The 23,008-nt window shown below is 38.3% G+C and overlaps 1 protein-coding gene across 3 annotated transcripts in view; it reads right to left on the reverse strand.

Annotated features, from left to right (window-relative positions):
* EGF (epidermal growth factor) overlaps positions 1-23,008 on the reverse strand; it is an 84,514-nt gene that overhangs the window by 39,448 nt on the left and 22,058 nt on the right. For all 3 annotated transcript variants that reach the window (XR_010379334.1, XM_010981086.3, XM_010981085.3), the window contains exons 3-11: positions 22,517-22,698; positions 21,874-22,101; positions 20,290-20,492; positions 10,335-10,460; positions 9,062-9,184; positions 5,315-5,437; positions 4,262-4,387; positions 3,044-3,180; positions 660-808 (exon numbers count right to left, since the gene is read on the reverse strand). Coding sequence is in view for 2 of the 3 variants with exons in the window: in XM_010981086.3 (XP_010979388.1) it covers positions 660-808; positions 3,044-3,180; positions 4,262-4,387; positions 5,315-5,437; positions 9,062-9,184; positions 10,335-10,460; positions 20,290-20,492; positions 21,874-22,101; positions 22,517-22,698 (1,397 nt within the window). In the remaining variant the exon portion in view is untranslated. The remainder of the gene's footprint in view (positions 1-659; positions 809-3,043; positions 3,181-4,261; positions 4,388-5,314; positions 5,438-9,061; positions 9,185-10,334; positions 10,461-20,289; positions 20,493-21,873; positions 22,102-22,516; positions 22,699-23,008) is intronic.

Here is a 23,008-nt window from a genome sequence, read left to right on the forward strand (position 1 = left end):
TGTTGTGCAACCTCAAATAAATCACTTAGCCTTTCTGAGCCTTAGTTTCCTCATATGTAAAATGAGGAGGTTGGGCAGGCTGATCACGGAAGCCCCTCCCAGAGCTCCCTGTGAGAGTGTCTACCCTTCATATGGCAGTTATTTATGTATGGCCTTATGACACTCCTTGTACTGAGATTTAGATCAAGCAGTTGTAGTAGTTTCTCCTAGGTATGTTGTTGCCTTACTTCTGCAGCTAAACTGTGAGTTGACTGGAAACATGGACCAGTCCTCGTGCTCCTTTGTATCTCCCACGCTACCTCGCACAGAGCCTGATCCACAGCAGATGCTCAGAGGATGCTTCTTGATTGTATCCATACAGTTTCTCTGATTACAACAGCCTGAAGTGCAAAAACACACGCTACTCTCTTGCTCCTCAGAATCTGCCCATGGATACAGACCTTGAAAGATACAATCTTGATGAAAGGAGGGCTGCCCTGCTTGGTGGTGGGGAGAGGGTGGAGGGACTGTGGACAGCACTGGGGGCATCTTTCCTTTAATCGCAGTCAGGTGCCCAGCAATATTTTCCTGTGTTCAAAGTGAAGGATGAAGCCAGCAGTGTAATTACCTGTTCCATTACTTCCATTCCATGTGGCTTAAAAATGAAAGAGGACACATACCTTCTGTCTGTCCAATAGAATTTACGGCCAATCCAGTCAACAGCAAGACCTTCTGGCGTATCTATTGCTTCTTCAATAAGCCTTTCTCGCTGGGAACCATCCATATTAGCTCTCTCTATCCACTTCAGGGCTGTATGGGCAAAGTACACCTACAAAAGAGAACATAGGCATTTCTGTCTGATTTGTTTTAAAAATTAATATAAAATATATAAAACAGGGTTAGTAAATCTTTATATCATACAGTGTAATCATTAAGATCTTGGCTTTGGAGATAGACACAGAGGTGGAGAACTGAACTCCACCTCTGCTGCTTCCCAGGTATGTGTAAACTCAAACAAGTTACTCACTGTTTCAGAGGCTCAGTTTCCTCACTGGTAAAATGGGGATAATACTACCAAGCATATTAGCTGTCTAAATGTTTAACTCCTTAGCCCTGTGCCTGGCACATATTTCTGTTGCTACAGGTAATTTGTCCATCTTTGATCATTGGTCAAAAACAAAGCCATTGTACTTGAACGCTGATGGCTTCTAGAGCCTGAAAGGGAGCAAAGATGAACAGTTTAATGAGGGCTGCAACCTGGGCTTTATCTTCTGCTCAATCCACAGGGCTCCACGACAAGTCAGGAGACACAGCTTGCTCTCCTAGTTTTGGCACTTATTTGTTTGATGGCCTTGGTTAAGTCATTTAATCTCAATTTTCTCAGCCATAAAAATGAAGTTAGCTTAGGTATTTGCTAAAGTTCCTTTCATCTCTAACCATACATAATTTTATTTTAATTAATCCATCTTATCCAATAGGACATACCTTGCAGGATCAAAGTTCTTTTTCAGCCTAGTATGCAGACTATCAAACAGGGACAAGACTAAAAAGTACTATGGGTCAGCTGACAACTTAATGATAGCATTTGTGGAATAATAACTGTGAGTACATATATGTATATAAACCTATCATCAATAATGAGAGTATTTACAAAACAGTAATTCATTAAATAATGAGTTATTTTTCTGGATAAAATAGAAAAAGTTCTATTTCATAATATAAAAATGGACACTTCTCACATTAAAAAACACTCCTCTAGTGCTCTGTTTCTCAAACTCAAATGTGCATACAAAACACCTGGTAATCTTGTTAAAATGCAGATTCTGAATCAGTGGTTGAGGTGGAGCCTGAGAACCTGCAGTTCTAACAAGCTCCAGCTGATGATGTTAGTGCTGTTGGTCCCAGGACCACAGTTTAAGCAGCAAGAAAATGAGAACACTGAGCAGAGAAATGCAAAACCATGAATAAGTCACAAGACTAGAAGTTCCTTCTAGGTCTCCTTATTCACCTAAGCTGTAAAAAAAATATTGACTGTGCGAAAAAGCTAATGTGGTAATAAATGAATCTTGAATTGTTTCTATTAATTTTTTCTGTTAATATAATTATTCTATAGAGTCACATAGATTCAGCTCTTTAAGAAAGAAGAATTGTTTGCTAGTAGTGTTTAATTATAAAACTTCTATTTGCAAAAATAATTATATTTGGCTATGAATCCATACCAATTAAACACAGAATCAATTTGCTTCACTCTGTCTATTTTGGCCATTTACCAGGTATTTACCAGAATGCGTCAAAGACAAGAAGAAACGAAAACACAAAGTTTGAAATTCTAGGAATTAATGTAGTATTTAGTAATAACTAAATAATTATGGAGATTAATAACTGTAAATTTATAATTATTGGGTGATTAATCTCCAGAAGACACAGTACATATCATTTCAAGCACATTCTAACCTAGTGCAAATATAACTAAGAAATTAAAGACCAAATGGTCAGCTGACTGGGTTGATAACAGAAATTCTAATGTTCAAAAAAAAATTCATGTAAAATTACTATGTAAATAACGTTGTGTTAGACTGCCATTCATCCATGAGCCACACAACTTAGGGACATTTCTTGATTTTCATGGTTAGGAGGTCACTGAATTCCCTCCCTTGATGACATGTACTAAATGCAAATTACTTCCTACGCTGCACCCCAACCTCCCACTTGCCCCACTAACAGCAAATAGATAAAAATCGATTTATGGAGCTCCTCCTACGTGTATGGCACTGTGCTAGCTTTCCACTGTCACCTCTAAAGAGGAAACTAAACTTCAGATCCTGCTCAGTCATCCCCTATAAAATGGCTGAATCACATCAAGGACCAAGGCTGGGTTATGGTAAGAGAAACATCCTCAAAGTTTTCTGAAATGATGTTTCATTATCTATATTAAATTTTTTCTTTTCCTAATCATTCTGAGCTTAGCAGAGGCTTCTCAAGTAGCCCGGGTCATCTGTTAGGATAAAATCCTCTATTCTGTCCTTAAAGCACAAGCACATCTATCCAAGCAGCAAAATCATACCTTATTTTCCACAGGGTCATGATCTAGGGCAAAAACCGTTCCCATTTGCTGGCTGAGCAGGGTTCCATAATCTGTTCCATCGAAACGCATGTGTCGAATATCTTGAGAATTGGCAAAAAGCAAAAAAGGCTCTGGTCCTGGTAACCAAATTCAAATATGGCTGCATTTAACATATGCCTTGGAATCCGAAAAGCACTTCTGACTCTTCTCATTCATTGCACCCTCTTCCTTAATTTCTAGTGGACTTGTTTTCTTAATTTCCCACCAGTGTGGTGGAGGTTAAGATAAGCAAGAAGACCTTCTTTTCTATGAGGTAAAATATGGCCAGAATTTCATCACTGGTTTCCACCTTGTCTAGGTGCCCGCTTTTAAAATGCAAACTACTTACAGAAAGAACCAGTATTAAATAACAAACATCTTAGCTAAATGATGCAAGTCTTAGTGCTGTAATCTCTTTGATTCAGAGATACTAAGACATTAATATTAGCAGATAGTATTAATTCATGTCCAAATAAATACCTTTCTCTGGCCTGGGCACTTCTGAAATGGAAGTATGATTATGTGAGTTAATAACAAGAACCCTGATAATTTTCAGAGCTCGAATTATGCTACATTCACTAAGGCTCTGAGAAGTTAAGAGTACTGGGGTCTGAGTAAGGCAAGTTCTGCAGGCTCATCATTATGTTATCCCAGATTACAGGTGTAATGAAATCCAGGGGAGATTAAATTAACTTTGTATAGATCTCAGATTTCCAAGGCTACTGAAGGACACAAGAGATGTAGTATCACAAGATGAAAAAAATAGTTGAGGCACACAATTCATATTGAATTTTGTCATGAAAAGGACCGAACTTGTCAAAGTATTATGATTATTATTATATTCACTGGACATGAAAATCAAATCAATCAACAAATGCCTCAATTATAACATGTTTTAAGACTATTCCGGTTATGACTTTCATATACACATTAATGTCATATTTGATGTTGTACCAAATTTTTGCTCAATGCTAATTAACTTCAAAATATTCCTCAATTATTATTTATATGATAATAATTTATTATTTATATTTACAATGTATTTTGTTTTCCATTTCCAAAAGTAAAAGATCAGACTTTATATGCAGAAGCCAAAAGTAATTTAATACTCTTTCTAAATAAAACATTTTCACATAATCTTTTTGCAGAGATGCACTTTCAAACGTTCACAGCACTAACCTGACGCTGTACAGCTCTTTTTGTCCAGCTGTAGGTCATATCCAGGAAAGCAACCACACTCCCAGGATACTGGGCTGAGAGGGATGCAGAGCTGGCTACATCCACCATTATCAGGTGATGAACAGCCTACCAAAAACAATTACTTGATAATGATGGTATGTCATGCAAAACTGTATCAATTTTTCATCAAAAGACTGAAGTGAACCTAATATATGTTGATTTCTAAAACCATTTCCACAATCATTCATACTGCTGCAATCAAGTTTATTTGTCAGAGATTAGGAGGAAAATGTCACTATACTCTAACCTCCCTATAACCTGACATTTTTTTTCTCTTCATTTAAACTGACATCTTGAATGTTAACCCTTCATATCCCAATGGCCCTTGTCTTCCTGCTCTATCTTTGAGTTTGTGAACAAGTATACTGGCACCTGGCTGGAATAAGAAATGCATTTGATGAGTCTGGCAGCTGGTCTAACTTTTCCTAGTGATTAGCATATTTTTTTTCTCTCAGATATTTGGTCTCTTGACTTCTTTTGCTTTTTTTATGAAAAAGAAACAAAAAGTCACATATAACTCTTCCACTAATTCTGAGTTACAACCTTCCCTCTATATGCTTAAGTGTCTATGAAGATAAAAGTAGAGAGGTATTTACAAGTGCAAGGAACAGGCTAAGCATCCCAAATCCACTATCTTGTTTAATACTGGCCCCAAGTCCAGGAGGCAGGTATCATTAACCTCTACTGACAAGGAAATAGACCAAAAGAGGGCAAGTAACTAGTCCAAAACAACACTGCCAGTAACTGGTGATGCTACCTCAGGGCTGTCCAGCTTTGAAGTTCTTGCTCATTATCACTATACTACTTAAAAATTAACAAACAAACAAACAAAAAACCCCAAAATCCTATTTAAATCAATATGTTAATACTTTAGGCAAGTATCTTTCAACACGTAATGTTGGAAAATCTATTCTCCTTTATCAGTAGATGCAATTTTTAGGTGTCACTTAGAAAATGAGTGTTTTCAAACTAGTGAAAGATAAATAAACTTACCAGTACATGTTTTTCCATCTGTCTCAAGCACTGAGCCTTCAGGACAGAAACATATGGGACCATCTGATGTCAGAACACAGTCATGGCTGCATTCAGATACATTGTTTGGGCAGGAAATTAGTTCTAATTAATGAAAAATAAGGTCAAGATTAGTGTTAAATCAGATATGTGGAAATTTAGTAAAATCAATTGCTAATTTCAAAAATAATATCCTGAAGTGAGTAAGTTAAATAAAGATCAAACATTTATGAATTGCTGTGGCAGTGGAGATAAAAAAAATAAAGAAAAAAATTTCAAATCTAAAAAAATTAAAGATTTCTAATTCTGGAAAATGACTCTAGTTTTCTCAAAGCTTCTTTTCTGTCAAACAATACTTTTAAAGTTATTATCATCAAAATTCCAAAATATTTTAAATGGAACTTGGGAAAATGATTCTCAAGTTCCTCTGGAAAACAAATTGTATGTGTAAGAAAACTAAAAACATTGTATGACTGTGGTTAGGTGTAGAAAGAGAATGAGCGGCTCTAAACAAATATTAAAATGTATTATGAAGGTCAAAGAACTACAACAGTGGGTAATGAGTGCAGGAATAGGCCAAGAGGATAATAGAACTATACAGAAACCTTGTTTTAGAAAAGACTCAAGCACATGTAAGAATACAGCATATGATAAAGGCATTTTAAATAATTGTGAATGTGAAAGATCATCCCGTAAATGGTAGAGAAATAACTGAGTAATGATTTGAGGTAAAATTTAAATCCCTACCCTACACCATACATCAAAATAAATTCCAAATAAAATATATACCACAGAAGTTCTTGAAGTTTTGACAGTCAAGTGAAATTATGTGTGTCCTGCCTGGCACATGGTGGACTCTGTAACGCATTAACATCAAGCACTTGAGTGTACCTGCCCATTGGTAAACCACATTGTATTAGATGAAGGGAAAGTTCCATAGACAGTCACAAAGGTAGTGGGCAATTTCCAAGAAATTCATTACCAGCCATCACATTTTTCTGTTCCTTGTTTCCCAAGCACAAATGACCCAGACAAACCCATTCCCCATCATCTCTGAATCAGTGATAGACAATATACATGATTTTAAACATTTATTTCTACTTAGCTATGTTGGTACAATCAATAAGAAATCTATAAGAAAGTATCTGAATATGTAATCCTAAATTTGAATTGAGAATGTCCATATGAACACATAATGTATTTCTCTTTTTTAAAAGTGTATTCCTAGTTCTGATGCCCCAAAAGGCCCAGAAACAAAGACTAACTTTGTAGCAAATTACGTTATCTAAATACAATTTCTCAACAAAAGGAAGCAGTGGCCTTGAGAGATTGTTGGTTCTAGGTCTAGATTACAGAATGTACAAGAGGAGCCTGGAATATATGTCCTACCAGGTAAGAGGAAACTATCAAAGACTACTGGCATCAGGAACCCATTTGAAGAGGCTCCACCAGCCAAAGAGGAGACAATTTGCTCATCAGTAAGAATAACAACTGCAGTGGATTGAAACATATTAAAAATGTTTTTAAAAATCTAGGCGTTCATAATAATACTTAAAAAAAAAAAACTGGCCACCCTAAGAAGGTGTTAAGGAACAAACCCATTATTCTAAATATAAGTAAACAAAGAAAAAAAAATTCAACATTCAGCCTGCCTTAACTGTAAAAATTGTATGTTGGGGTAATCAAACAGTTCATGAGAAAAGATCTCTTCATAAAGGTATTACAATTAATAATTTAAAAGAAATATTAGAACTATATATCACCATTCGAAACTCTTGATTAAATAATGGATCTAGAAAACGAGTGTTATGGCTGCTACAACCATCCCCTGAAAGACCATTGGGCTGTTTCTCGCTCCCAGCTGTCTTGGCACCTGCTCTTGGTTGAGGCGGGTCCCACATCTAAGACAGAAAAATTGCGGAAGAAAAAAAGACAAAAAAAGCCCCTGGAAGGGGGAGGGTATAGCTCAAGTGGTAGAGGGCATGCTTAGCATGCACGAGGGCCTGGGTTCAATCCCCAACACCTCCTCCAAATATAAATAAAAAATAAACTTAATTACCTCCCCCTCATAAAACAAAAAAAGTCCCTGGAATCATCAACTCTAAGTTCCGACTCCTTATAAAAAGTGGAAAGTAAGTATTGTGGGTACAGGAAAATGTTCAGACAAGGCAAAGGGAAACTGTCCATCCTTGCCAAAAAATGCCCAGCCTTGAGGGAATCTGAAACAGAGTACTACACCATGCCGCCCATCCTTGCAGTGGCAATAATACTGAATTTGGCACAGCATGTGGAAAATACTACAGGGTATGCAAGTCACCGGCCCTGCCCACTGGGGTCCTCGGGAAAAGACAGAATTTACGTGATAAGGCCCAACCTCTTCTTTGGGCTTAGTCTCGGTTCACTTGCCTGTGGCGAGTGCCGTGTGCAAAGGTCTTCCGCCTAAGACATCGGATTGGAGGCGGCAGAGACACCTCACGTCGGGACCGGGCGCGGAGCAGCTGTGCACACCTCCAACCAAGATGGCGGCACCAGGCGTTTGCGGAGACGCTCTGCCTGCGCTGTGATCTGGAGCTGAGAGGCGCAGCTGCGCCTGGTCTCGCGAGAACTCCGCACCCTCCCGAGCTGAGGAGATCCGTATAAGGCAGCCCTGTTGGCGCCTTTCGGAGAGAGCATGTGCTGGCGCTTCTTTATTCCTAAATCAAAAAATATCTTCCCTTTGCCTCTGCACAGAACTTGGTCTCCTTCTATTGGCCCGACGGACGCCGGGCAGGAGGACCCTTGCTGGGATGGATGCAGGACGGTCGGTAACATGCACGCTGGCTATTACTGACCCAGGTGATTCTAATATCGTTAGAAGAATGCCAGAAAGGACTGGTGAAAAGTAAATCATGCGTATTTTTTCCTCAGTAAAACTGTCTTGAAAAAGAAGGACCATTGGGAACTTTATAACGGATGACAGAAAGAGAAACCACCAGATGTTATGTGTCTCCTGATGGAAGAATAAACACACCTATTAAGTATTATTGACAAAATTTCAAAGCTGAATCTGATCAAGGCTTTAGATCTAACTACAAGTTTGCAGAAGGACAGGGACATTTAGGTGTGTTAAATCCAGAGTGTGAGAAACTGCAGGAAAAATATGGTTTCTTCTGTAAAAGTTGCAAGGGGAAAAAAAGAGGAGAGTAAATCCATAGGATAAAAGAGAGAGGTATCAAGCTAATACAACACATGGAGCTTGTTTGGATACTTAGCCAAACATATCAACCGTTAAATATTCTTTTAATAATTCGAATACTGACTAGTGTTTGCTGTTACTAGGAATACTGTTAACTTTTTAAGTTCTGATAATGGTATTGTGGTTATACCTGAAAACTGGCTGGGTATTACATGGTACTAGGGAATTACAGCTAGTTTTTTAGATATAATAATGTATCACGGTTGTGTTTCTTACGTGCTTATCTTTCAGAGATATATAATGAAATATAATAAAATATGGATAAACAAACAGTAAAATATATAAATGCATGCTTATTTCCTAACCTTGGAGGTTTTGATTTAACAGATCTAGGGTAGAGCCCAGTCATTCATGTTTTAAAAAGCAAAATAAAATAAAACCCTGAGGTAATTTTGATGCATACTGTTGATCAAAGACCACCAACCCAGACTGTGGCCACCTTAGAAACATCAGTGAAAATGAAGGAAATCATGCAGTAAATACTTGTGACTTACGGTGACACCGTTTCCCATCAGAAAGCAGAACAAATCCTACAGGGCATGTACAGTGATAGGATCCAGGGATGTTTTCACATCCAAGAGTACAGCCGTGATTCCAAAAGGCACACTCGTTGACATCTACACAATGACAACAGCAAAACATTTTCTGAAATGTTATTTTTGAAAATGAATTGTAATATCAGTAATAAATCAGCAAAAATTAGGGCACCTCACACTTGTATCTGCTGTAACTGACTGGCAAGGCTGTTTTTGTTACTCTAACAATGGGTGAAAGAGGTCAGTTCAATTATCATGAAAACCTCGGTTTACACTGTCACTGTTTATACTTTCAAATACAGATTTTCATATTAGAATTACCCTTGGGATAAAAAAGTACTAATTCCCCCGAAAAGATACAGCCATTTAAGCCAAGGACTCTAGGAAGTTCTTGACAGGAATGGGACATCCCCTGCTCTGCTCTTCAGCCTTCTCAGTGCTGACAGGGGCCCTTCACCTGAGTGTGGGGACATTCCCCAGTAGTTTTACTTTCACTAAACCCCAGCCTTCCAGGTCACTGTTCTAAGCTATGGCTCTCGCCCACTAGTCCCATGTAAGCAGGGACTACAATGAACAGGCAGATGCCAGGTTTACCTGAAATCTTGCTCCAACTAGTTCCACTGAATGTATGCTGCAGCCATTAGGTTCATGAGTAACTCACTGGACCTCCCAGGAGAAAGGACACGGCATTTCTCCTTGGGTCATTACATTGGGCCTGGAGTCTCCAAATAGGAGGACCCCAAGATAACCAGCCCTGGTGCAGTTTCTTAAGATTCCTACCAGATGGTTATGCAGTGAGATGCAGGAGTCACACACTCTTTGAGGATCTTATGAGAGCTATGGAACTACTCCCCTAAAAAATTTGAAAATACTGACATTCTGCACACAGTCAAACCCACAGAGGTCCATGGAGTCCACTCAGGGAATTCCTTCCTTATATCAATCCCTGAGCAGCCTTAGAAAGTACATGATCTAGGAACACAAGATACAAAGGAGACCTGAATACAACATTATAAATCGACTATACTTCAATAAAACATAAAATTTAATAAAAGGAGACCTGAAAGTATTACAAAGGCTTTAAAATTGGGGAAAAATAAAATTGCCTTTCTGGGGGAACCAAAGGGAGAAACTTGACATTGGCTTTACATTGAGGCTCTGGATGGCCCACTGAAGAACAACCATGGGCTCAGGTGGGCTGTCCTTGCTTCAGAGAGCAACCACACATTACCTTCACAGTTCTTTCCATCTTGACTTAAAGCGTATCCCTCTGCACACGTGCACAAACGGGACTTAGGCTCTTGCCCACACATGCTGCCTCTACAGTTTCCTTTCTGCAGTTTGCAGAGTTTCTGATCTAAAAGAAAAAAAAATTGTTCATTTGGAGTGGAGGTGTGTTTTGACAATGACAATGCATGTTTCTTTCATAATTCTTAAGAACTCTAATCTCCCTGTGACATCCACAGGTGTGTTGTCTCACGGTGGTGGCACTGCTCTAGGGTCAAACATTAGCCCAGCTTACTCAGCTTTCTGAAGCCCATTTATTTCTCTAATTGTATTTCTCCTACAATATCTTTCAGGATAGGACATCCTAATTAGCCAGAAACACCATTCCTTGGGTATGGCATTAGTATCCTACAAATACTAAGCACAACTTACTAGCTTTTTCTTTTTGATCTAGTTTTATTAAAAGTATGTATGTATGTATGTGTGTGTATTTATTTAAAGAATAGATAAGACACATAAACAAATGCTGAAAATGAAATATCTATTTAAGAAGCAAAATAAAAAAGCTGCAAAACTAGGAACATCTTTTAAGTATAATATTTTAGGTCAGAATTAAGTATAATATTTTAGGTCAGAACTGTATCTGTTTTTAGGGTCTTATGTAAAGAACAAATATCCTTCAGACAATATATAACATTGCCATAGGTCTTATCCCCAGATTTCTGAGTTTATTGCTGCCAGCATTCCATGTTTTCCAGGGTGAAGAGTAAGATCTGCTCGGTAAGGTACGTGCTGAGGTTAAATTAGCCAAATACATTGAACAACAAATGGCCAACTTGGTACCTTTGATTTTCAGAGCCAGAGTCAAGGGCTAAACCAGTAGTACGTATATCCCTGTTCAAATTTTGCTCCTTCTTATTTTTTGCCAATTTTAACAATGACGTTGTAAAATGCTCTGGGAAATAGAGATAAGCATGAGTCTGAGGGCAGATCTCAAGATGCATGGAGATGCAGGCCAGGGTTCCGGTAATGGGTGATAGCAAGGGAAGAAGTCTGGGGTCTAGGACCCAGAGCCCTGGCAGAGCTGAGATCAGTGAGAGCCTGTGAGTATCATGGGAAGAGCCACAGTCCTAGGAGAAGGACTGCTGAAATACGGCCGAGCTGTGAAAGGCACAAGAAACAAGCCAGCAAGAGCCTGAGCACAGCAGTGCAAGAGGCTGAGACCATTCTCCATGTAGGTTCCTTTCTCTGGTCTCTGTTTATCTCCCCACTCTGACTCTACCCGTTTCCTTCTATTTCAAGTCATTAAACTCTTTTCTTGACCAATAACAGCATCACACAGTAGAAACATATTCTTACACCCTTGAAAATATTCCTCCTAATATACATCGAGACCACCTGGGGGACATTTTACCCTCTAGAGATTCTGATTTGATAAATCAAGGGAAAGGCTCATTTTTTACCAGAATCTGGAATGATTCTGATACTGGGAATCTTCCCACCACACTTGGAGAAATATCGGCCTAAGGTACTAAAGGAACAGCCCACTTACATCTCAGTTACGAATACCTCCTTTTCGCTAGTCTGTATTAGTTCCTTAGTTATTTTAAACTTGTTTATTCAGATCTCTTGACAGAATTAATGCACAGTCAATCTTGCCAATTATTTAATACCATCACAGTATTACCTGCTAACTCAGTTAAGATTTGCACTGGATAATTTTTGGATATTGATTCCAAAAGTTTTGTTTCTTGTCCACAGTTTTTATGCCAATTGCACATGTTTAGTTACATTGTTTCTCATGTTCCTACATGCTTCACATATCAAAATTTTATAATTAAGAAAATTAAAAGTGAGATGACCTTAAATATTTAAAGTAAGTATCTAAAGGTAGGAACTTGAAAATGTATTGGAGACAAAATGCACTTACTGCAAACTTCTAACAAAAGAGCATATAATCGTTTTAACTGTCATTTTTATAATGTTTTCAAATGAACAACAAAAATTCAGAAACGTCTGATTTGGTCTTTTTTTTAATTGAAGTATTGTCAGTTTACAATGTTGTGTCAATTGCTAGTGTACTGCATAATGCTTCAGTCACACATGAACATACATATATTCATTTTCATATTCTTTTTTACCATATGATTTGGTCTTTTAATAGCACCAAAGTGCTACCACTTTCTTGAGGTAACCCAAAAATTGAGGGATTATGCTTGCTGTAAGTATCCCTTTTAAAAATCTTTCCAAACCCAGAATGATAGATGACTGACCACTGCATTAAAAATTGGGAAACTGAGCTCTGTCTTGAGTCTGCCTTTTACATGAAATCACTTTATCTCTTTGACCTCAGTTTTCATGAAATAAAAGGGTCGAAGTAGATATTCTCTGAGATCCCTCACATCAAAAATAATAATGATGATGATGATGATGGTTCTATACAGAATCAGATGTTTGGTAAATTCCTCTAAGTTCATACCTCTAAAGATTTTTGAACCTGAATTAATGGAGATTCAAACTGACTCATGAAGACAGCAAGTAGTGTCTAGGGTACAGGAATTGCTCTGCTCTTCACCTAGATGCAGTATTACTTATCTCTCCCTCTCTTTTTTTTTTTTTTTTGTATTTTTCTACTACCTCGTACCTGTTCTTTTGTGTGTTCTTATCATCACCATCACCATCATCATCACAATTAGATATATATGCATCTCTTTTTCACTAGTCAATAAGCTTTTGAGAATAAGGCCTGTATCCCATTCACACTTTTAGTCCCAATAGCACCAGACATTGTGCCTTTTACAACACAGGTGTGCTACAAACATCTGGAATACACACACAAAGACCTGTCATCATGAAACCTGCTATTTAACACCTTTATTTGGTTTCTCCTTGAAAATCCAGTCAACCTCAGAGTTAGGACTCAAACAGTTGGTCAGTCCTCTTTCCACTATACCACACTGCTGATGGTTTTAATAATACTCATTAACAACATACATTACTGTTCAATGATGAACATAGGCAAGAAAGCAATCACTATTCTCTGAGTGGTTATGCTGATAATGTGACCTGAATTCAAACACTAAACACTTAAAAGGTCATTTTAGGAAGTGGTGAAACAGAGGATTGAGGGCTATATTTTCGTTTAATCCCCTTAATCTTCTGCTGTTCTTTAGCTTCAAATTAGGCTAAAGCCAGCACTCAGAATGCTGCTGCTGACCTCAGATAACACCCCTTCCCAGAGCCCAGCAGTGGGGCTTAATTACCTTTGAGGTCAAATTAAAGCTCCTAATCATGGAGTTTAATGTCCACCACCAACTGTGCCCTCAATAACTGCCCAATACACAAGCTCTCATGAGCTCTGCTACAGCCAAGCAAACTATAGATTTTACCCCAGCCCAGTTCCGAAACAATGCACATGGGATTCCCTAGCCTGCTTCTTTCCAAGGATCATACCTTTTTTCCTACCTCAAATTCAGGGTAAGACTCACCTCATCATCAAAGCCTTTCTCACCTCTTCCATTTGAACTCATTCACTTTAATCATTCTTGTAACTAAATATTTAGCACTCCTGATAGTTAAACAATTTGAATAACATTTTATAAAGCACTTACGTTATTGCATGTAATTTTCATAACAAGCCCTTGAGCTATGCAGAGTAATTATTGTCTTCCATTTTACAGATTAGGAAGTAGTATCTTAAGGATTCAAATTTAGGTAATAAGGGGTAGGACTGGGACTCAAGCTCAAGTCTTCAATGATAGACCCCCATCTCTTTAATATATATATGTAAATATGTGTGTATGTGTTCGTGTATATATGTATACTTACATATATATAACTATGGGTTTTTATAGAAAATATATATTTTATTATACATGATATATATATAACTGTATCTATATATAAAATTGTGTATAAATATATGACATATTTTTTGTAAATGCCCTTAATTTTTGTTTTATTTATTGCCTTTTTCAATTAGTGAGTTCCCTGAAGTTTTTGAGGGAGGTGATTCCCTCAAAAAACTTCCCAAACTGTATAATATAGAAGCTTATTCTTCATTAATAGAAAATAAGAAGGAAGAAACTACAAGAATGGTTATTTTGTGCTATTGGAATTCCTAATTAAAGTAAAAACAAATTACTTGGCCAGAATTCAGCTACTTGGTATCCTCATCCATCTAAACCTCCCTAAGAATCAGAAAGGAAACAGATTGACAGCTTCTGAGCAGTTAAAATAAATGCTTTTCACTCTCAGAAGAGCCCCTCAGGCCCACTCAGTCTTTCCTTATTTCACACCCATTTCTTACTTCGTGCCCACAGCACAAAGATGGAAACCCAAGGCCTCCATTCCCATTGTCAGCATCCCCATCCCCACTGCATTCCCTGATAGCAGGAGAGGCTACATGAGTCCAGTGTTCTTTCCTGCTGGGCCCAGACAAAGCCTTAGCCCAGGATTCCAAACCACCAAAGGGCTAGTTACTGTTCATCTTTCCCACAAAGACTAGAAGCCTTACATCAGGGCCTCTCCTGGAGAAAGACAGCAAAATTTGAGTGTGAAAATGATAGTAACTGCAATGAATAAAAACATCAAATATTTTTACATCTTTGAATTTATAAAGATTTTCTTTTAAAGGTCACCTTTGGAGAATACACTAACCCTTTATTCTGAAAACAGATAAATTGAGGGAGAGATTAGATTAAGCACTTAGTCTATCTTTCCTATAAAAGATCCTTCTTAGGGAAATCACATAGCTGATGTGGAAAAGTTCTTCAGCTAATGAAGGCATAAGCAATGATAGACTTAGATTGTCATGACTTTGAACCTCTAATGAAAAAACAGCTCTAGGCAAGGATAATTAATCGCTTATAAAGCCATTATGTGAAAGGCTGATAGGAACCTCAACAATAGATGGACCAGGCTGGCAACATCTGAACCACTGATGAATCTTGACCACCACAAAGAAAGCGGAGAACCAGCCACTACACGCCCTCTGGTGTGGTTACTAGGAAGCATATCGTACTACCTGCAGTACCATCTGCAAAGCACTCTTGCAAAAAAATCTGAATCTTACCAGGCTTCCAGGCCAAAACAACCAGTTTATAGGAAACACAGAATCATGTTAAATGAAATCATAGGGACAGAATCTGCAAAATCCAGAATGTGGAAAATTCTAAGGGACAAACAATCTGGATTTCTCAACAAACAAATGGCAGGGAAAAGCCTCAGAAAACAAACAGAAGCTACAGCCAGGTATATGGAAACCAGCAAGAAGCGAGAGACGACAGCAAGAAAGATAGAAAAATGACAAAGAGCCATTCCAAGTATTTAAAAGTATTTAAATGGGCAGCTTTAACTACACGAGTCACTTCCATGAGCAGGTACATTGTTAGGTGGAGCCAATTTTCCCTCAGGAACTCTCAGAATTAAAGAAATTCAGCAATATTTTTGTGCATGAAATGAATGCAATGTATTTTAAATGGTGTTGATGATAAATGTCCTTCACTTTCCAAAGAATATACTTTTGAAAGTCTCTTACAAGCTTAAAATCAGAATCTACATTTTAAAGAATTACAGAAGAAAGCAAATTATTTGCACCTTTTACAAAAGAACATCTGTGTGAGCAGTTAAACTCGTTGCAAAATCCCCAGAAGTTGAGCTTGAAATAATGTCATTAATATTGTATGCAGAGAAGTTCCCTCTCTGGCTGTGAGATTCATATACAGTCTGCCTTTTGTATCCATGAGTTCCACATCTACAGATTCAACCAACCATGGATGGAAAATATGCTTTAAAAAAAAATACCCAGGAAGTTCCAAGAAGCAAAATTTGAATTTACCTTGTGTCAGCAACTATTTACTTAGTATTTACATTGTGTTAGGTATTAAAGCAATACAGAGACAATTTAAAGTATAAAGGACAATGTTAGGTAATATTCAAATACTATACTAGTTTATATAAGGGACTTGAGCATCCTCAGATTTTAGCTGGGCAAGAGTCCTAGAATATATCCCCACAGATACTGAAGGACGACAGTAATAGTATGGGTGTCAGGGCAGCCAGGAGAGCACTGCTGCCTAATAAGTTTAATCCTGCCAACAAAAACGTGAGATCAAGTCTGTGTCTCTTTTCAGGTAGCCAGGGGAGGAACGTGGGGGGGTGGCCGGGGCGGGGGCCGGAGGTGGGGGGAGAGGGAAAAGTTGATTTTCTGAGTTCCTGAAATGAAAAACATTTTTTAGAAGAGAGTGAAATAAAGTTTTGGCCCCATGACCTGTGCAAACTGAAGCTTTTAATCACCAGGAGGCCATGCATAGACAAGAAGATGCCAAATTACAAGTTTTTCCAAAGCAATTAAGGCAAATCTAAGATATGAAATGATAGACAATAGTGAGAATGTAGCTGGGAGGCAGCAAGGTGTCAGTCTGCCTGGGTTCACATCCCAAGTCTGCCCCAGTGTGACCTTGAACAAGCAATTGTGACATCTCTGAACCTCAGCTTTTTAATCTATAAAATGGTACTAATAACCACACTTAATTTGTAGGGTTGTTATGAAGATCAAATGAGACAATGTAGGAAAAGCCCAGAGCATTACTATTCTTTCTAAGAGAAATACAACCTGGGCTATTTTCCTATTTTACTGCAGCACATGCAGCAGCCCATGTCTCTGCCAAATCTATTACTTCTAGCCCAGACCTTTTTCCTGAAACCTAGACCAGTTAATTGAAAGAAATAAGAAAAAGGCTCTGGAGCGTAGTGAGAGTTAAGCTGCAAAGACCTGCTGCAGAGAAAATTGATTTAAAACATTGGGATGTACTCATAATACACAAAAGGGAGCATTTTGGCCAAGCGCAAGGGTAGGGCTCATAACATGTAAGGAAGGCAACGTGTACTCAGATACTAAATATCCTTAGAAATTTTTCCTCATGGTATTACTTAGGGGAGAGGGTGCCAAAGTGTGTTTTTTAATTCTTTTTTTTTCCAACTATTGTTTATTAAATGTTCCCCCGGACTGGGACTACAATGGAGAGTTATATTCTCTGTCCTCATAGGACTACGGAAGTTTAGGAAGACACAATTACGGCAAGGTATGGTAAGTGCCCTGTGACAGAGGAAGTCTGCTGTTCTCTGAGAACAGCTACTGAGGCTCAGCATAGGGAGGTCAGGGTAGGTATTCCTGAAAGAGGTGACATCAGAGCCGTTTATAAGAGGATGAAAAGAGCAAGTCAGTGCAGAGAAGGAGAAAGAATGTTCCTGAGCATGCCAAGAGGCTGGGGGAGAGAGCAAGTGTGCCTCTTTGGAGGAAATCAAAGCTTTGAGGATGGCTGCAGCTCATACTGTGAAGCAGAAAGTGAGGAGAGAGGTGTGAGGGTACAGCTCAGTGGTAGAGTGTGAACTTAGCATGCATGAGGTCCTGGGTTCAATCCCCAGTACCACCATTTTTAAAAAAAGAAGAGGAAAGACAATGGTGAGGGAGGAGGCTGAGAAATGAAAAGGGGGCCCTGTGAACTGATTAAATGAAGAGACTGGACTGTTTTTTTGAAGTATAGTTGGTTTACACTGTTGTGTTAGTTTCTGGTGTACAGCAAAATGATTCAGTTATACATATATATACACACATATATTCCTTTCCATCTTCTTTTCCATTATGGTATATTACAAGATATTGAATAATTGAATATTGTTCCCTGTGCTACACAATAAGATAAGGCCCATGAAAATACTTTGGAAACTATGAGGATAGATATAAATGTAAGAGACGATGATGATGATGATGATATCTATAACTATTATGAATGAGACTCAATAATCTTTATTCACAGTAGTTGTTGGTTCTGATTTTGTTGTGAGTCATCACCACTTGCACAATGAGTTGTATTTGAGCTTGAGTCAAAATTTCTCCTGGAAGGTATCTGGCAGTATATCAGCTTCACTGCCTTTATGTGTGGAATATGGTCACCATCTATTTTATAGTCTTGCCATGAAGTTGTTGCTCTTTAATGTGCTGCAAGCCACAACTGAATTGTTTCCCACAGTTCTTGCTTTATAAATTCAAATAAGTTAATTTTTAAAAAACAACTTATCTGAACAAATGCTTCACCTCTTGGAATTTATTTTATTCTTGGCAGTTTCTCATTTCTTGCATTGAAAGTAGGCACTACACAAGTTAAAATATAGTTTCTATCTAAGTTTTTAAAGAAATCAGGTAAAAAGCATTTATACTATTAGTTAATTGCCTGAGGATATAAGAAATAACAATACCAATTGCCCCTAGATTCTAACCTCGCTTTGACAATCTCAAGCCAGTTCTCCTGTTTGGTCTCCACAGCTCTTGTCAGGAGTGACATGCAAACGCATTTATATACTAATTGTGGGAGGGACTCATAGTCCCCATCATGTCCCACACTATTACCAAAACCTAGTGGCATCTAACAATGAGGAAGAAAAGAGAACAAACAATTTCATCTTTGCTTTGGAAACTCACAAGTCTAGTTGCAGATAAAATTAAATATGTCTTAAAGCCTTCTTAAAATAAAATGTTTATATAAAGGCAGATGTTACTGTGACATCATTTATGTGGGATATAAGCCATATGGAAGCAGCCTACCTAAAAAAAATTACACGCAAAGGAATTTGTATGGCTGTTCACATAACGGACACCATCTTGGGCCCTGACAGTTTCTCCTGTCCTTCCACTGACCCTCCTCAGTACTGTGCTGTACAGTGAATCACTTCTCTGTCATCAGGGGCTTTCTAGTTAACAATCATGAGGACCAGGTAGCCTCTATGCTTGTTAGTTCCCAATGATGAAAATCTTCCCTAACATTCCCAGCACCCAAGGCCAGTTACCCACTGATAAATCCTGTTTCTACCCCCTACCCCTATACCCTCGGTTAACTACAAAGTGGTCCCAATGGCCCCTCGGCAGTGTGGAGTACAGCTGTGAGTGCTTCCGAATCACTGTCTGCCCGATCCCGCCCTGTGAGTAGGTTATCCTGTAATAAACTGATCCATTGATTATGTGGGGCCACCTGCCTCATTTTTCCATCTTACAATGCCTCCTCAGTTCAGTGGGTACTTTTTGGTTCCTCCATCCTCCAACAGAATTCAGAGAAGACTACATTTGAAAGTAGAAATTTAGGACCATGACTAGATTCATTTAATCCATTCATTTTACTAATGTTATCTAAAGTTCTTTATAAATAAATCATAACCACTGAATAGAGGGTGGTTTAAATCATCATTCACTCAATCAATCAGTCCATCAGACATGATCCCTGCCTGCATGGCATTTATAATCAAGTGAGAGAGAAAATCAAAAAGAAAGCAAAGTAACATGTAACTATCCATTTGATGAGTTCAATGAGGGGTATACTGGAAGGCAAATGTGGGGTGAAGGAGCCTACTTTACTCAGACGACCTATCCAAGGACGTGACATTTAAGCTCAGGACTGAAGAGGAGTCTGGCAGAGAGACAGTGACTGCAAAATCCCAAAGGCATGAAGAAGCCTTGCATGTCTGAGGAACTCTTGGAAAACCTGGGTTAGAGTCAGTGAGGGGAGGAAAGGATGCTAGCTCAAGTTGGCCAGTTATTGATAGGACTGGTAAAATGATAAATTTCAATCTAAATGCAAAAGAAAAGCTTTTGAAGGATTTTAAGCAGGGGAGTTAATAGATCGGAGTTCCTATTTAAAGGCAAGAGGAGAAAACAGAAAGATTAATTAAGTGGCTGCTACAATAAGCCAGACAAGATATGCTGGCTGTTTGGACCATGGTGGTGGCAGTAGAGGAGGGAAACAGACATCTGAGATGTATTTAGGAGGTAGAATGGAAAGGATTTGGTGGTAGGTTGGAAATTAGGTGTGAGGCAGTGGGAGGAATCAAGACACTAAGTGTCTATCTTGAGGAAGTGGACAGGAGGGGACTCTGCCAGGCCCTACTTGAGGTCAGAGATGACTCACCAGAGGCCGAAGCAGCACTTCTTGCCTGGGGCTGGACGAGTGGATGCACTACTTTAATTCCACCAGGTGGTACAAATGATAGATTGAGGTTAATTTTAACCATATCCTTGCCAGTGTGCTTGTTAGCTATCCAAATTGCCTTCTTTTTCCATGATGAATAGAAGATACGATCACCAAAAAGGGACATTGCAAACAAATTGTGCCTAAAAACGACAGGGGAAAAAAAACATAAAGAATGGCAGAGCATGTCTTCCTGGGCTTATTAAAGTTTCACTTCATATCAATTTATTGTCTGAATTTTAATCACCTGCCTTTTTTTTCTTTTTCTTTTTCTTTTTTTTTTTCAATGGAGGTACTGGGGAGTGAACTCAGGCCCTCGTGCATGCTAAGCAAGCAGTCCACTACTGAGCTAGTAACCTTCCCCTTAATCACCTACCTTTTCAACTGATTCTTATTTGGGGTTAGAAACAGATATTAAGTTTAAATTTTTATTTATATAGCCACAATCTGAATTAATAGGATATAATTTTCTAGCTCCAGATCCATTGCCTCATTCTTTTGCTACTCAGCACATACTTGTGATGAAAATAAAATAGGGAAGAAAATAAGAACAGGATAAGAGTAGACTTCTGGTTTTGTCAATTTAATATGCCTAATTTCTGCCTCTTGCCAGTCTACAGTCAGTTGCTGGCAAGACAGCAAATCAAATGAAAGACAGACACTTCACAAAACATATGATATAATAAATCCAAAAAGAATAACTATAACCAGCATGTGAAAATTTTATTATATGCCAAATATTCTGTTAATTATTTTTATTGGCATTTCTTTACTAAATCTTCACAATAACCCCAAGAAGTAGGTACTATTATTATCCCCATTGTATGGCTGTTGGCTTAACTGAAGCCATCTTGGGCCCGTTCAGTTCCTGCTGTCTTTCTACTGAGCCTACCTGGGACTATACTGTGTGGTAAATCACTTCTCAATCGTCAAAGGCTTTGTAGTAAATAGATATTATTTAACAATCATTAGGATATGGTGACCTCTGTGCTCAGTAGTCCCCAAACAATAATGTAAACCTTCGCTGAAGTATTTCCAGCACCCATAAGACTAGTTACCCATTCACAAAATCTAGACTGAGGAATGCACTTACCCCCATACCCTCGGTTAACGGTAAAATTGTCCCAGTGACCCCTCGGCTATGCTGAGTGCAGCTGCGAGTTCTTCCAGATCATTGTCTGCCTGATCTCACCCTATAAGTTACCCTGTAATAAACTGATCCATTGATTATGTGGAGCCGCCTACCTTGTTTTTCCATCTCAAGATACCTCAGTTCGGTGGGCACTTTTCGTTCCCCCAACCTTCCAACATCCACATTAAAGGAAACTGAGGATGAGAGAAGTCAGGTACCCTGCCCAAGTCACTCATCTAATAAACAATAAATATGGGACTTGAACTCAAGTCCTTTGGACTCCAGAATCTGTGCTAAACCACTACACCAGTTTAGACGACAAAAGTAAAATTAATTTATCCCACAAACTTCAAATAGCAATTGTTTTATTTTACACCAAAAGCAAAACTTACTGTGTGAGATGTTTGCTAAAATGTACAGAACCCCCATCATAATCACAGGACCAAATACGAGAATCACTTCCTTCTCTATTGTTCTGAATCCAAAAGAGCCGTTTATCAAGCACATCCAATGACACAGCTGCAATTTTCTCTGACGTCTCTAACAGAAGCTTCACTTCCACACCGCTGAGGTCTGCTCTGTGAAGGCTGCCAGCCACCTCTGAGGACCAAAACATAAACCTGAGGGCAAACAGATACACAGACACATAACTGAATGTGAGGTCAATTAAATGGCTGACCCTCCGTGTTTCAACAAGTCCCTGGATGTCTGTACAGGACGAGTTTGACTATTTTGAATGAAAATTCAATTCAACAAACATTTATTGCCCTGTTACGGCAATTTCATGTGATTTCAAGTTAGAAGGAGAATTACGCTTTTATAGCAGGAAACCATGGTAGTTAAGAGTGCTATTGTTAGGGGGAACATGCCTGAGTTCAAATCCAGGCAACCACCCTATTGAAAACGGTGTTGTGTACCACAAATAAGGGCCTTGGTCTCAATGAGGAGGTCCTCTTGAGTTCAAAATGTTACGATTCCATGAATTTTCATCAGGTTTTGAAATATATGTCGATGTCCAAAACCAGCAGAATTTACCTTTCTACTGGATCAACTGCTACATTTGCAGGATATTTTAAGGCGCTTAAGAGAACACGGGAATTGTTTCCTTTCATATCTGTTACTGTAATGATTCCTTCCTGTTGATTTGACCAAATAAGTTCTTCATTGATCCAATTTATTGCCAGTCCTGAAACATTTTTCTCTATATGGCATACTTTCTGTAAAATCAAATTTTAAAATTATTATTAATATTTTCCTATTCACAACAAAATTGTTTTTATTGTTATGTCTCAAGTTCTATTCTTTTAAGTACTTGTCATTTTTGTGCATTCCCAAAATTATTTAAATGATAAACTCCTCACAGATACAGTGCTATTGTTTGGACGCAGCAGTGCTCACCCTCCCATGTGAATACTTCTGGGCATGTATTTATATCACAGCTTTGAAATGAAAATTTATTCTATACTTATTGAAATTAAGCAATCAGCCATAATATATTAGTAGTTTCAATAATAGTAACAGTGGAAT

Source organism: Camelus dromedarius, chromosome 1, assembly GCF_036321535.1.
Source record: "Camelus dromedarius isolate mCamDro1 chromosome 1, mCamDro1.pat, whole genome shotgun sequence".
NCBI classification, from domain to species: Eukaryota; Metazoa; Chordata; class Mammalia; order Artiodactyla; family Camelidae; genus Camelus; species Camelus dromedarius.